Raw genomic sequence first — 16,705 nt, 5'->3', positions numbered from 1 at the left:
CGTGTGAATGGGATATTTCTTTTCCAAGAATCAGAATATTTTTATAGTTACAATCTATCAAATCTATGACACAATATCAGTATACATGCGTGACAGCAAATATACACACAAAAAAATTAAAGGAACGGCGTTTTTATGTTGTTCTTTGTCCAAAGTCACAAAGACGTCTTCAACACGAAGCAAAGATACGACTGCTGAGATAGGACCCTGAATATATAGTTCGGGCAATTATGGACACAGCATTTAAGTTGATAAATATCTGAATTTAGATTTAATATTTGACACGGCACAAGTTTCAGACAGTTTCTGACTTGAATTTACCTATTATGTCCAATAATCAAAATCTGCATACATGGTTAAATTCAGCACATCAAAGAATTCCAAGAATTAAAATTTTGATGAAATCGAACAATTAAAAGTTTAATTTTGGACCCACCTCAATGTGGACCAATTTGATAACGAGAACAACACAAAAAAAAATCTATGAACACACAGTTAGATTCGGTTAAACAAAAAAACCCAATTATTCATTTGTTACGAAATAAAACAATGTTAAATGTTGGGCCCTTTGGACCAATGTATATACAGGGTCCAAAATCCTAAATGTTAATAATCGGTTAAGTTCAGCAATTTAAAGAACCACATTAATTCAAGACTTTGAATTTAAACCCATTAAAATTGGTAAAGAAATAAGCAATTTATACAAAGAATTAGAAAAGTGTTGTTTCTTGTCCATAAATTCCAAGACAGTAAAGGCCATAGCCGACAAAATCAATTACAACCTTTCCTTAGAGGTATGGAACCTTCTGGTACAACCTGACAGAGACCCATACACTCATACTAATTCATAAACCTTGTACAACTTCATAGAGATCTATTCAGTTGTACTCAAATTATAGTCTCGACACCAAATGTATAATTGCCCCAACTGTTTAGGGTTCAAACTTTGAGGTCGTATCAAGCTGCAACCAGGGAAGCATTTGAGTGTAGTTTTATCTAAATACACGGTTAGGTATTATTCAAATGAGTAAGCACCACTTGTGTATATAGTTGATTTCAGTACCTTAATAAATTTTAACATTTACTTGTACTCATTCTGAAACGGACCCGATCAGAAAACTTGACTATTGCAGTTGACGTCGCCTTCATTAAAAAATCGCGTAAGAGTAAAAAGAAACATAAGTTCCACGTGAAATCGAACATGATAAAAATATCTGTCAAAAATAACAGACAACAGAAAATCTTTCTTAAAACAACAACTGTACTCCCTTGGATCTTTTCCAGATACGAACTTCCAAAGGAATATTTAAACGCTCTGTACATAAGTTGCCGGTCATATTTTTATTCAAAATCAAAACCCCTAGGGTTGAATGGGTATAGCAATATGATAATGTAGTTGCATTCTGTCAACCGCCGGTAGAACCCTTGTCAAAGTTGATACATTGTGTAAGAATGTTTTGCCACTGGACGTAAAGAAAACATCCAATCAAAATCAATGTTATTAAAAAGTGAGGCTAGCAAGGCCGGATATATCTGAAGGGACATAACTCAAACATATTTAACATTTAAGATAGAGGTCAAATTGAACATAAATACTATTTATACTATTATAATTTATGTTAATGAGCTGATTAAGTCGGAAGTTAGTTTGTTTTCAATGTAATGGAATGAATTATTCATATACAGTTACAAATAATATGACTTTTTTGTACTAAAAAGTATACATGCATCATTGGCAATCATACCACATCTTCTTTTTTTTTTATATATATAATCACAGCAAGAATATCAGTTGTTTACCTCAGTACTGTTACATTATTAGGTATCTAACGTATGACCATAGGAGCAATATAACTATATCTTTTAGATTTCTGATATTCCCTTTTTGTCATTTGTTTTTTTTGGGTTTTTTTTGCTTTTACTATGAGTGTACACCCCGGTTTCTCCATAAAAAAATGAAATATTAAAATATTAGGATTATTATTGCGACGTCATGTTTTATTGGACTTTATAGTACAACAAATACGAGAAGGATGGCGATCTGATTAATGGCCAGTACTTATTAAAGTATGCGATATCACATCTGCCTTATCCATAAAATATCCATAAGTAAAGTCACATATCGATTTCATTAGTGACCGTCTGCTTTGCGATTGAAACCCATAAGATAAACAAAGAAATACAAATACGTTTATGTGCCGTACTTCATTGGTTGTCGTGTCAGAATGTTTCATCATATATTGTGGTGCATATATTTGATAACTGAGAAAAAAATAAAGACATTGATTTTTTTTTAATTCTTCGGTCTGCAATTTATGTTGTATCGAGAGAAAAAAAAATCCCAGCCTTCCCTGTGTTTTAAGGAAACTTGTGGTACAATGTCGGAGAGATCCATACAGTAACACACAAGTTATTGTCTTAAAACTTGGCCCCTTTTTTGCCCTTAATTCCTAGACTGTTTTCCCAACCCCTTGAAATAAATCCCAACCTTCTACTTATGATAAGTAAACATTGTGCTACAATTTCAGAACAATTGAAATACTGATACACAACTTTTTTGTCCTGAAACTAGATAAATGCTGTGTGTGGCCCTTTTTGGGCCCCTAATTCCTAATCCTTTGGAACCACAACCCCCAAAATCTATCCAAAGCTTCCTTTTGTCGTTATAAACATTGTGTTAAAGTTTTATTGATTTCTTTTTACTTATTCAAAAGTTATTATCCGGAAACAATCCGTCTTCGGACGACGCTGACGACGACGAAGACGACGAAGACGTTATTCCAATAAAACCAATTTTTATTTTAATTTTTGCGGTCGTATAAAAAGTAAAGAGTGACGTGATTGCGTATATGTACACCCGCGCATCAAAACGCATGATCTTCTTTTTTTTTAGTGCGTCCAGTGGAAATTTTGTTTCAAAACAAAGGCAACAGTAGTATACCGCTGTTCAAAAGTCATAGATCGATTGAAAAAAACAAAACAAATCCGGGTTACAAACTAAAACCGCGGGAAACATATCAACTATAAGCGCAGAACAAAGGGACAACAGGAACACTGAAGTGCAACAAAAAAACAAACGCCAACCTACATAGAAACGAACTATTTGATAACAACTGCCATATTCCGGGACAGTTTAAGAAAAAATGGTGGGTTGAACCTGATTTTATAGCTAGCTTTAAGCTACCTTAAGGTTGGGTAACCGGTTATTGCTTGAGTCAATCTCAGCAAATATGCCAAATAAATATATACTATTCTATCATGTCTATAGAGTCACATTTACACCTACATTTACGATTTATAAGTTATCCTCAAGTAAGCTTTCAAAAACTATTTTCGTTAATCCAAATACAAGCAGTAAAAAGATTTGAGGCCATAGACGTAATAGTTTTAAAAAAAAGACTTCAAATTATTTTTAACTTTTTAACCAGTTCCCCATACATAGGAACTTCTATTTTTATTGCAAACTGACACGAGAGCTTAAATCTGCTATCACCATGTCCTATACTGACCGATCACATTCTAAATGGTGATGACGGATGCAAGCAGCTGCATCTATTTATCTTGACGCGTTATTGAAGATCATAAATCACATATGGGCTACCAATTTAATAGACTGCCAAGTTTTATAGACTAAGCAGTTATAAATTAATCCCAAAATTCTTTTCAAAGAAATCTATTTGCTAAGATAATGTCAAAGCAGACAAATACCCGGCAAAACCTTCATCTTGCTCATAAAAGCAGAAAAATGTTAAACCTTTGAACTTGTTCATGTGTAGGTGTAATTTACCGTCTGATGTACATATAACAATTATATGCTTACAATACATCTTTCTGTTAAGTTTATACACTTTGATCATTTTGATGCAGTTATTCCAAAGCTGAATTTCTTCTCTGTCAAGTTTTGTCGATGTTATTTTCGATGTTTCTTTGACACATACCTCACTTTTGCTTATACATGTTATATACATGCATCGGTCATGTGACAATGGGCATCATTGAAAGGGGCCACAACATGCAGTATTTTAATGTGATCTATGTGCATGTTTTTATAGGATTGTTTTCTTTATATATATATATGTATTTTTCAAACTAATTAAATACGTTTTAAACCAAAAAAAAAACAAACCCATAGAAATAGAGATAAAAGATAACGAATGCCATAATAACCCTTACAATAATTAGTCAACTGTTACAGTAATTCAAAGTGTTTTAAACGAGTCTAGGGAGTGTTATGTAGAAAAGAAGTCAGTTGAAGTATACTTGTTGTCGAAATTTGTTTTTATAATCAGAAGAAAATTAGGGTTCCCACGCACATGCCGCCTCTGCATCCGCTTGTTGAAACTGAAATTAAGGGGGAAACTGCATGATTTAAATGGTTATAAAAAGATTGCCATAAAACGCTTTAATCCTCAATTCTATTTTTCAGACCAGTAATTGAGTAAACAAATTTCATATAATTTATTCAGTTTTGACCTAGAAATTCTTCGTTGATAACTGATTCAATTCATGTTAAGATCCCGTGATGTTTTATCTTTTACTGCGGAGCTTTAATGGCGGGGTTGTCATGTCTGCTTTATCGATCAGGGTCGGCTTTATTCTTTTTCTCAGCTGCTTTCCCATTGATGAGAAGAAAATGTCAATATGACCTTTCAGAACTAGGATGGAAATACCAAAAAGGTCGAGACGACATAAAAGTTAATTTAAATTTCAGAGACACGTCATATTTTCAATTCATAAATAAATTATTAATTTTTTTTTTCAAAATTTTTCATATAAGTGACTCTTTCATTTAATACAGGGAAACTTGAACGTGAATATTGGTGAAATCGTCGTAATTAATTTGATTGAATATTTATAACATGAATTTAAAAGTAAATCAAAATATAAAAAAAACAAAACTTGCAACTTGCTAATTTTTAAGAGACCAAGAGCTCGCTCTCTCTCACACTACTCCTACGTACTTTAGTCATGCAAGATGCTTGTGGATTGAAACTGCATGTCAACATGATTTTTATTTGTTGAATCACCTTATAAGGTTAGAAATCCAAGATTGGTCTGACGGTCTCCAAACAGTACCAGTAAGTTCCAAACGGGCAGACAGACGCAAGTGAACACCCACTTATCGTGTTATGAGTATAGTCTGTGTTAATAAATATATTCATATTCTTTCCCCCATTTCGCACTTGTTTGACTTTGTTTGTCACATTGTTATCTTTAATAAAACTCTTTAGAACTGAATTTGTCATTTAAAATATAATTCTGATATAGAAAACTAATTTCAAATGACTATCTCTTTTACTTTTTCTTTTAATTATATATTTTTTTCTGAATTTCTTATTCGTTTTGAAATAAATGCCAAAATGTTTCTTATTTACATACATGTAAACATATAATATAAACCGCCGAAAATAAATTTTCAACCTCAGATACTTAAAAGTAGGCCAAATTATATATGTACATGTACAAATAGGTCGTACGTAAAATCTAATGACAACTTAAAGTGTTTTTTGACAAACTGGCACGGCAATCAAAACGTCCCATAAACGTCAAATTCAGACCAACAATGACCAAATTCAAGGCCACACTAAAAAAAAATACTAATAGCCTAAAGTTCTTGATTAAAATAATTTCTCGTATCGCATATTAAAATTGCAAGGGTTCCTTTCCAGATTAAACATCAATACATGCACATGTATATATAAATGTGCATTTCATAAATAAATAAATATATATATATAACTTGCACCATATGTTGTTAGAAATTTCACCCATCAAGTCCCTCCTCCTAAAAAAACAACAAACAAAACAAAACAAAACAAAACAAAACAAAAAATAAAATAGAACAAAAACAAAAAAATAATCAACAAAAATAACCCCAACAATGCAGCAAATTCAAAATATATGGTTGTCTCATGAATTCTTCGTCATATAATTTAAGCAGCAGCGACCTTGATGGAAATACATTCATGAATCGCATTCGCTAACACGATAAACACCTTATGTCAAATGTCTGCAACATATTAATTTGGTAACCCTAATAAAATTGAGAATTCACACATTTTTGTCTTTCATAAAAAAGAAGTGAACAAGTAATTTTTATTGACAAAATTAATGTAATATGTTGAATTATTGAGTCCGTTAGTAGCGGCCATTATTTCCCACGTGACCTCATTACAGGGTAACATGTAACGTCTAGTCGAGGCAATAATGATTATGAAATATTTTTCTATCGTGTTAATAGCACAAATAATAAAAGAAACGTAATAATTTGGTGTTTTTGACTTCAGGCAAATCTATTAGACTGGTTATTTTTGTCTGATGAACAAAGGGCACCCGGTGGGGGGACTACATGTTTGGAAAAGGAATACACAAATCCTAAATATATGTCTGAAAGATGACGGGAATACACAAAAATATTTATGCGTATTTGGAAAGATGATACAGGAATTAGTTTTGAATAATATTTCTATTTGAAATGCCCAATTTCTATTGACCATGACAAGCAAAAAAAAACCATCACAAATAAAAGCAATATGTAATATTTTGCAAAGAAATGCTAATTACGAAAGGTTGTTGCTTGTAAAAATTGTAACTTATAGTTATATTTATGTATGTTCTCTATAACTATGTAATTGTAGTTTTATGAGAAATAAAGTAAAGTAAAAAAAAAAAGAAGTAAAGTTGTGATATAAACAGTCATGACAGTTAACAAGTCCACTTTCCATAGAAATATTGGCATTTTAATGAATGGAGCAATGTTCAAAATAAGGAATGTTTTCCCCAAACTTTGTAAATAATTTTACCAAAAAAGGTGAAGAAAATTAAATACAAGTTGAAAATAACCCAAATACTGCAACGGAATTATCAAGTTCGAATCTTAACATTCGTCTTTTAATATGTTTAGGAATGTATGTGGGTAGATCGGTACAACGTATGTGGGTGGTGCTGATGAAAAGGGGGGGGGGGGGGGGGGGGGGGGCTAGGACAATATTTGTCAATTCATTTTCCCCCTCATATCCAATGTAAACATGTTTTGGCTTCCCATTATCTGATGCAAATTATGATTAACAAACGATTTATTGCGAGTCCCCAACTCCACCTCTACTGAAAGGAGAATGTAATGTGCCTTATTGCGCGGATGCTTGTAATTAAGGCTTGAGTCAGCTACTACAAGACTTTCTAAATTTTCTAACACTGACTTGTATGCAACATTTATCGAATGTTTCGCTTTGATCTTAGTCTTCTTCATTTCAGATACTGGACAGATCAAAGAGCAAACAACAGAACGAACACGTCGGAAGAACACACGGATCAATCATTTGTTATTATTAGTCGGTTTTCATGTGTATACATGTTTTATTTCAAAGATACAAGATTTGTATTTAAGTTTTTTATTATATTTTATTGTATTTTACATAAGCAAAAGATGTTTTCATTTTATTCGAACAACGTAACAAATGTAAACAATGATTAAATCTAAATATATTTTTAATATGGAGGGGGAATTGACCCATCTCGCTCTCTAATATATATGTGTTGCCACCCCTCAACATTCCTTTCTTCACACGATGTTAGTTATCCTGTCGTGTACCCCTAGGTCTAGACCCCTGTTATCGGATCAATCCGATTACGCAACAACCGATAAAGTATACTTCGATTACCAATACATTAATAAACAAACATAATCAATAATCACTTTAATCTGTCATGTCTAAAACTTACTGATAATAAATAGTGTTCCTAGATATATTGCCATCCTTAGGGATAAATATAGTATTGACCAAAGCACAGAAACTTCGTCTGCACCACCTACAATAATCTTGTGTTTCCACCAAGTTTTAAGCATAGAATTGTAGATCATTGTATAATTAAAACAAATGACCATCCTTTCGGTTTAAGAAAATGGACGACATTTCAAAATGAAACAACAAAAGACTTTGCATAAAATGAATTAAGATAGACGATGAAACACCCTATCTTCTAATTTCAAAATAAATGTTAATGCAAATTTTTATTAGAAATGGAATATTACAATTCCTGGTTTTGATGAGTATACATGCACACATCTAGTGAAAAAAGTTTAACTCATTTAATCCTTTATATCAACTCTTAAAATATGTCATAGCACAGTTATGTTTCAATATAAGTTTTAAGCTGTACATGTGAAAAACAAATTTAAGTTTCAAACAAATCTGACACAATATTTTGCAATGCATACAAACGAAGAGTTTTCTTCAATTCCTTAAGTGATAATTTTCTTATCATTTTCAAACTTTCCTGATAACTTGAAATCTATTTTTTAGGATTGTCTCATTTTGTGTGAATACGAATTGGGAATATAATGACGAGGAGGTTATATAAGAATGGATTTATACTCCGAATGACGTTGTTTAAATATTGACTACTTTACTCGGAAAAAAAATGTGACCTTGTAGAGTGTACATTAATATATATATATATAAAATAAAAAGATATCTAGAGATCGAAATTCATGACCTAAGGACCTATATATATAGCATACGTTTGTTTTCGGTATAAGACAACCAACCCTTAATCAATTTAGGACAAATTAAAAAAAATAGGAGTTGCCACATCAATAAGTAATATTTCTGTTAGTTTCATAGAAATGAAATTCGTGGTTTATTTGGAGGTCTTGATGTTATGTGCTTACTAAAAAATATACAAACAAACAAACGATTGCTTTTAATTCTCAGTACTTTTTCAACATATCATAAATTAATGAATATTCAACAAAACTGGTGTTTTACAACCTGAAGGCGTATACATACGATGGTAGAGTTTGAATTAATCACATACAGTCTACGTTTGATGTATTCCGTAAAACATTCGTGTTTTATGTAAATTATCTGAATAAATAAACATAGGAGAGGGTTTAGGATTTTACCTGAGTCCAAAATTCGGAACTTTGCTTTGAATAATATAGCGTACTTCAAGTGCCACGATAAACAAAAAAAACGTTTTTTACGGGTCGTTAAGTTAAGGGTACATCTATATATACGTTACATAGTTTAGTGTATCATATGTATCAAATACATGTACATGTATCAAGAACAGTGTACATCTTATAAGTATTCAATATCGCAACTTGTACATTTATAAATATAAGAAGAAATTTCTATGTGTTTATATTTTTTGTTTTCACATTTTTATTTACATGCATAATATAATGTTAATATTGCTTTCAATGACAAATTGTGTAAATATACAGCTAGTTTTTAAATACTATTGAAAGTATTAGTTATTGTTTTTACTTTCCATTATACTGAATAAGAAAGCAAACTAGATTTCAAGAAAAAATACAAAAAAATGAACTTGTTAAAAATACAACTCTTTCTGATATGTATAATATATGGAACTTTCAATAGTATTTTAAACGCGCTGTACATGCAAATGTATAGATCAAATGAAAAATGTATTTACCTCAATTATAACATTCTTGGAACTTCAAATTGTTATGCCATTTTAGTAAACTTGGGCCTTGACGTGGGTAAAAAAAGATGTTTGTTTAGGGTTTTCCAACTTTGGAAATATCCGGATTGTTTTTGTTGCTAAATTTTTACCTAGTGTATACGGAAGACGCATGCAATTTTGTTACAATTCAATTCCAAAGAATGTTAAGAAGACGCTTTTACGGTACGCATTTGAAGCATAAAATTTTGAATGTTAAACATGTTAAAACAAATATTTTGTTAATTTTTGTTTTACATTATTAATTTAATGGTTAATTGTTAAGCAAATGCCAAAATGATACAACTGTTTTATGTATGCTTTGATGGCAGGTTGGTTTAAATATTCACCCTGCATATGCACCAAATGTTTGCCACTCGACAGTAAGCAAGCACCATCGTTTGATCATAATAAATTTGTATAGAACGCAACCATTAAATCTTTCAGTAGAAAATAACGATATGGAGGAAATATCTACAAACAATTTTAATGTTAATTACAGTTGAAGATAATTTTTAATGTATAGTAGTTTGAACATTTATTAGCTATGCTCAATTCCAAACTAGCTTTAAAATAAGTTCTGCAACAAATACGTCCTCGTAATTTTTGCCATGAACCTAAATCTTTCTTTAATCTATAGCCTCACTATGTTTTGATTTCCTTATTATTATACATGCTATAAGGGGTTGGACAATGTTCTTCTAATAATTTCATATTTTTCATTTAATTTAGGTATTTCTGAAAGGATGTGATTCACTTTGCAGCATATATATTACTAATTCACTAATGACCAGAACAAATCCGTTATTCGTGCAATCACATTTTTATTTAGAGTTCTCCCTTGCTCATGCCCCCCCCCCCCCCCCCCTTTACCGCTCTCTTATAATACACATTGTTTATCATTAGACAAATTCCAAGAAAACACTATCGATTCTATATACCTGTTTTCCGCTTCTTATTTAGTTTCGTCTCTTCTTGTGAAGATGAAGATGAAGTTGATGAAAATGAAGACGATGGAAAACTTTCGCCACTTGCGGTTGAGTCAGGGGTGGATACGGGTCCGTATTTTACAGTGGTATCATTCCCATTATCATCCGGAATATCATATTGCTGAGGAGTTTCTGGCATCATAAAACGCATAGGGTCCGCATAAGCATTAATATCACTGTGCATATTCCTCATAAAGTTCATATTTGAATATATTCTGTTGTCCATTTTTATCTATGTTGACCTATGGTGGTCAGCTACGGTCAGTTAATTTGCACTCGTCAACAGTCATACACATAACTCCGACATTCTACTCAGCTATACATCCTTGCACACAAAATTTAATAACTTAACTTGACCTGACCCAATCGATTTGTGGTACTAGTGTCGTGGTCACCTTCTTGACTATTGACCAGTGTCCGTGATGTAATCAGTTTTACAGATGAATAGTAGAACTTGGCATTTAAAGTGCATAGGGGTGGGCAGGTAGTAACATGTTTTGATTGGTCAGATATTTTAACACTTTTTTGTATTAATATCGTTTATTATCATGTTTGTATTTTATATATGTAAAACATTATTTGAATACTGTGAGTTTTATGCACATTTAGAATAAAAATATTCATTAAGATGTTATGGTCAGTTTTTAGAGAGGTGTATTTACCCCTTGACATTTCTCAAAATGGACTATTCCCTCCGTCCAAATAATTAACCGATATTTTCACATACAACCAATGGCCGGTTGTCCATTCTAAAATTATCTACTAAAAAGTAAGAGCTGGTATTCATGTTGTATAGCAACTTTTGTTTCCATCTTTTATCATTAACACATTTTAGTTCATTTCCAATCCCGAAAAATGGACTCGCCTGAGCAGCTAAGGCCATGGAAGGACAAAGGGTATTACATTGACCAGACGTAGATATAATCAATAATGACTACACATGGGTTAAAGGTTAAATATTTACAAATGGGCGAACAATAAACTAATAACCAACATTACGCAATTGATCATAACGGTACACAGTTTAACGAATGAATAAACCACAACCAAACCACGTTCTCCCGGCGAGAATTGTAAATATCGGTCGTTTATATTTGTACACTGTTTTGGTTTTAAAACGGAAAACTTGATTTAATATTATGTAAAGATACGTATTAAGAATAAGGAGCTTATATCAATCATGATAGATTATAAGTAATTTTCTCCACCTTGTTTTAGTAATAAAAGATTAAATATCAGAAAAAAGAGACATGCATCAAAGCGTTATAACAGAAATATGACATTCGGTCTTTTTGTACGAATTACCAAAAGCAAACGCATTGTTAATGATGGCTTAGGAACATGGTAATAGATGTATTTTCATTTGCTTTTGAAAAAGAAGGGTTATACTAAGATGCGAAAACTTGTGTCCATTTTGGCGAGGACCGTCTCCGGGTGCGGGATAATTTTTTTTCGCTGCGTTGAAATCCATTGATGCCCTTTGGCTGTTATCTGCTCTTTGGTCGGGTTGTTGTCTTTTTGACATATTCTCCATTTACATTCTCAATTTTATTCTCCAATCAGGATAACGTTTCCGTCCCGTACTTACAATGGAGCAGGTAGGTTTCAATCCTTACACACTAACTACGTTTATACATTTGTTTTTGGTATATTCACATTAACAATATCAAATTCAACGATACACATCAAATCCCGTATCAAATGTCGTGAAACGGAAGACATTTTAGATTTTTGTGAATACACAAAAAAATTAACCATTTATTTGTATATCGTTTTCCGAATTAATATTCTACAATTCTGACGTACTGGTAGTAGTTCTATAGACCTCTTGAGAAAGGAGTGCGTGATTGAAATTATAAAAATCAAACAAATTTAAAAAAAAAAAAAAAAAAAAAAAAAACGACGGAGACGTTTATAATATAATATCATGACATTTGTTTCTCAGTTGGAGATCGAAAACGACATGTTTTCTGCTTAAATAACATTTTAGTTTTAACACTTCTGTGTTTACTTCATTATTATAAATAAACTATGTACAAAACCTAAAATCTTTCGTAATATGGACACAAGGTTGATATTTAGTAGATAACTAAATAGCCATAATAATAAAACTTCAGTCTCGAACCCCGGTACCCAACACTGGTTTATCAAAACGTCTGACTGGTTTCAGCTTGTTTACGGCTGCTAAATTTTGGCCTGGAGGAGATGAGCTAGAGGTGATTCAGAAGCAGACGTTACTAGAGGTCTCTCGAAAGAAAATTCTGACGTAATATGTTAAAATAAACATTATTTTTAATTCTTTTAATGTATACCTTGTACATGCTGTACATAATTTTTATGTTCAGTTTGTCAAGATAAAAAGATACGATGTCTAAATTGTATTCGTTACCATCTGTCATTTCGTGTTGGACAAAGAATGACCATTCTTAATTTTACGATTAGGTCAGTCGTTTAATGGACAATGGACATTTTGAATTCGGCCAATTTAAAATCTGACGTCGACCATTAAATAGTTGAAACCTGTCATTTGAGCCAATTGTTCAGAAAGATACAAGAGTGCAGTCATACAGTTGATCGGCCTGATTTTTTTTATAAAAGGATTGCTTTCCTGCGAAAAAGAAGAAATTTCTTCAACCGTTGACAATGTGGTATCTGGGATTATATATATATATATAGGTCTCCTATGGTACATAAACATTTTAGACATAGTAATGATTAAATAATAAAAAAAAGCATTAACATTTCTTTTGTTTTTCTCATTCGAATTTTCCACATAAGTTTTTAAATCTGGGTATTTTGAAATTAACTTTAAAAACTCGATAATTTGAAAAGACTTTAAACTGAATTTCAGCTTTTGTATTAGTGGACTTTCATTTACTTCTTAATCTTGAAATGGTTCTTTTGACAGACGTTTACTTATTACAGTTATTTCAACCTATTTAAAAATTGAAATTTCGATTACAGCTCTAAATTTTAACTTTATTCATCAAGAAATGATTTTTATCTTCAATTTAAAGAAAAAGCACGCCTCCACGAGTCCAACGAGTGCACGTATCCATATATGGACATAAATGTAATAGTGATTTCAATCATTGAAGTGCTGATGAATAGCATGCAATAACAACACGTAAGATTGAGAATAAGAATTGTATTAGTCAGAGACCTAAACAGAGACATAAAATTGAGAATATGTCTCTGGTCTGTCTCTGGTCTTAAATACAAACAAAAGGGGTGGTACTAAATAAATAAAGAAACAAACAAACAAAAACATGAATACTAGTAATGTCCAGCCAGGGCTATTACAAATTACAGGGGGCTCTGTAAACCGCCATCAAAGCAATTTATCTGACAATAACGTCGATGTTCTTCTACTGGTATGTAATACATAGCAGCAAAGGAATGCAAAACTTAAATAACAAACTTCGTCGTATATCTGCGAGCAATTCGATAAATGACTCATAAATATACTGATCAGAAAATTGTAATCCCGAACTTTACATCGAGATATTCCGACAGCTATATAATGGACCAGAAGTCCGATAAATAGTAAGGCTATCACGTTCTCCCCATACTTTCAACTATGATTGAAACGGGATTTGAGAGTAACAAAAATCAATGGCTAAATAGTTTGGGATGTATTCTGGGTAGAGATAATGTACGCAAAACACCCTATAACTTTTAATTAGCACACGGTTAAAAATATTGTTTTGACCATCGACGTGTTAATGAATAGCAGATCCTATACATAGATGACATATTATATCATTGTCATGAGTCTTTATAATGGTTTTAATATTAAATGATAAATTATATGTTTGTTTTATTTATCAATCTAAAAACTACAATTATAATCGCCTATAGTAATGAACTTCTGAATAGACGGATAGAGGATTCTCTCTAGACTAATGTTTAAAAAATTCAAACATTCACTCATTCACGACCAAGGATTTTAAAATAGATCTAAAGATTCGAGGGGTTCTCTCAATGAGACTGTCAACAAAGTGAGAGGTTTAGCGCTATAAAACCAGGTTTAATCCATCATTTTCTACATTTGAAAATGCCTGTACCAAGTCAAGAATATGACAGTTCTTGTCATTCGGTTTTGATGTGTTTTGATTTGATTTTGCCATGTGATTTAACTAGGGACTTTCCGATTTGATTTTCCTCTGAGTTCAGTATTTTTGTGATTTTACTTTTTTTTTCACGAATCACAATTTTAAACTAAAGATTCCTAAAAATATAATTTTTGACCTATCGAAAAAAGATTTTTTATGAGAGTCTTCATGGGAGCTTTGTTGAATCTGAGGCAAAGCTAAACCACTTTTTAAAAAATTGAGATTTCTAGAATACCGGCGGAGTTTTGTGATGATGATGGCTTGATGCCCCGGATGAAAAACTACTTTTAAATTAACCATGGTATGCTAATGTACATATGTGTTATCTAGTTTGACAAATATTAATGAATATAACATTCATCGGACAGAAGAAGGTCGACACGGACATGACATAAACTACTAATTTAATGGAGATTGTCTTATCTGTAATAATTAGCTAAAAGACCCCGGATTGGGCCTTGAATCACATTATTTTGACATTTTATCGCAAGTTGTGCGGTAATGTTTGGAATAATGAGCTATATTGATGGAAATCTTGACCGTTTATTATTGGAAATTGCAGCGATGCTGAACAAGCTGCCAAGAATCATCTCAAACTGCTGACCTTGATACCATTACTCGATCCATTAAGCGTTTTACTTGTATTATCCACGTTCTCAAAATATTTGTCTATTTGGATTTCTGAGATGTTCAAACAACTTGTATACTTGTTAATTATTAATTAAAGTTGATTCTGATTTAATGGGCGTATGCGAACAAATTAAAATTGTTGTAACTAAATAAATTCTTTTAGCAAATGTGCATGTCATGATGAACGACTTAGTCAGCAATTTCCTTAGGGAGCTACCATTTGATTTTTATTGGGGGGGGGGGGCTAGGATGATAAATTTTGTCCTGCATTTTTTTTTAGTTGTAATCTCTGTCCTGCCTTTTTATTTTTCACTCTATTCGGTCCTGCCTTTTTTTTATTAGTTTATCCTGACTTTTCAGTTTTACCTAAATTGGCATCCTGACTTTTTTTTTGCAAAGTGTCTCATCCTGCCTTTTTTTTTTGCAAAGTGTCTCATCCTGCCTTTTTTTTACTCAAAACTCCTGTCCTGCCTATTTTTTTCAAATTTCATCCTAGCCACCCCCCCCCCCCCCCTTCCCCCTTAAAAATCAAATGGTAGCCCCCTTACAAAGGAACTTATAAAAATCTTAGCTTTCAGTCTGACAAGAAGGTGAATTAGAATCGGCAGCGTGCTGAGTTTCAACAACTTTTTTTATAAAGTGTTACATTGCATGGAACTGGCGTGGGAAGACATCCTTGGTTTAAGAGAAATCAACAACTTATTTACAGAAAATGGTCGTTGGAAAAACAAAATCAAATGACAGATTTAAAAAAAAATGTCTTTTTGTGCAAGGTCAATCAGGCCAAGACATCGATTCATGCGACTATAACAACAATCAATAATCAAAATTCTTCTCAGAAAAACCAGCTGATCAAACACACAAAAAATGAAATACACAACATTTTAACAAAATTGTTCACATAAATAAAAAAAAAACAACAACACACCAACGTATGAATTATTTCATTTCACGAAATAATAATTATTTGACAAGCCAACTGCACCGCGATGGCATTGGAGAAACGTGTTTAGATCTTGGTAGGTCGTATATCCGACCCCCGACCATGACTTTAAAAATCAAACTATGTACCGATTGCGATGCTGAAGTTAGTTTCTTATACATATAATACTTGCCACTGAACGTTAAAAACAAATTCAACACCATAATAGTAAGGATGAAAAGAGAGGGACAATGCATTGTTTGATTTCAATCTTTTTAGGAAAAAATGGACATGAAAAGAATAGTCTGTTGCCATTGAAATTTAGGGAACAATATTGAATGTATAACCATGATTGAGCTTCAGATCCCATTTTTTTCTTCCTGATTTAAATAATCAGTTTTGTTTTTAATTGACGAACAAGATGTTTTCCCCAAGATAGATTAACTGAAATATTTTCGTGTCTGTTTATCCCCATATTAAATTGAATTTATTTAAAACTTCATTGAATAAACCAAGGATTTGTATAGTTGTGCATCTTGCTATACAAATCCTTGAATAAACTCATCATAGATACCAGAAAA

The 16,705-nt window shown here is 32.0% G+C and overlaps 1 protein-coding gene across 1 annotated transcript in view; it reads right to left on the bottom strand.

Moving 5' to 3' along the window:
- The window catches only part of LOC139503941 (thyroid hormone receptor beta-like), a 32,805-nt gene extending 21,493 nt beyond the window's left edge, over window positions 1-11,312 (bottom strand). Inside the window, exon 1 of the mRNA XM_071293964.1 lies at window positions 10,410-11,312. Within this exon, the coding sequence (XP_071150065.1) occupies window positions 10,410-10,683 (274 nt within the window). The 5' untranslated portion in view covers window positions 10,684-11,312. The remainder of the gene's footprint in view (window positions 1-10,409) is intronic.
- Window positions 11,313-16,705: the final 5,393 nt, after the last annotated feature.

This window comes from Mytilus edulis, chromosome 14, assembly GCF_963676685.1.
Source record: "Mytilus edulis chromosome 14, xbMytEdul2.2, whole genome shotgun sequence".
NCBI classification, from domain to species: domain Eukaryota; kingdom Metazoa; phylum Mollusca; class Bivalvia; order Mytilida; family Mytilidae; genus Mytilus; species Mytilus edulis.
Note: the sequence above shows the minus strand (reverse complement) of the source record. Positions and strands in the feature narration are given on the sequence as shown.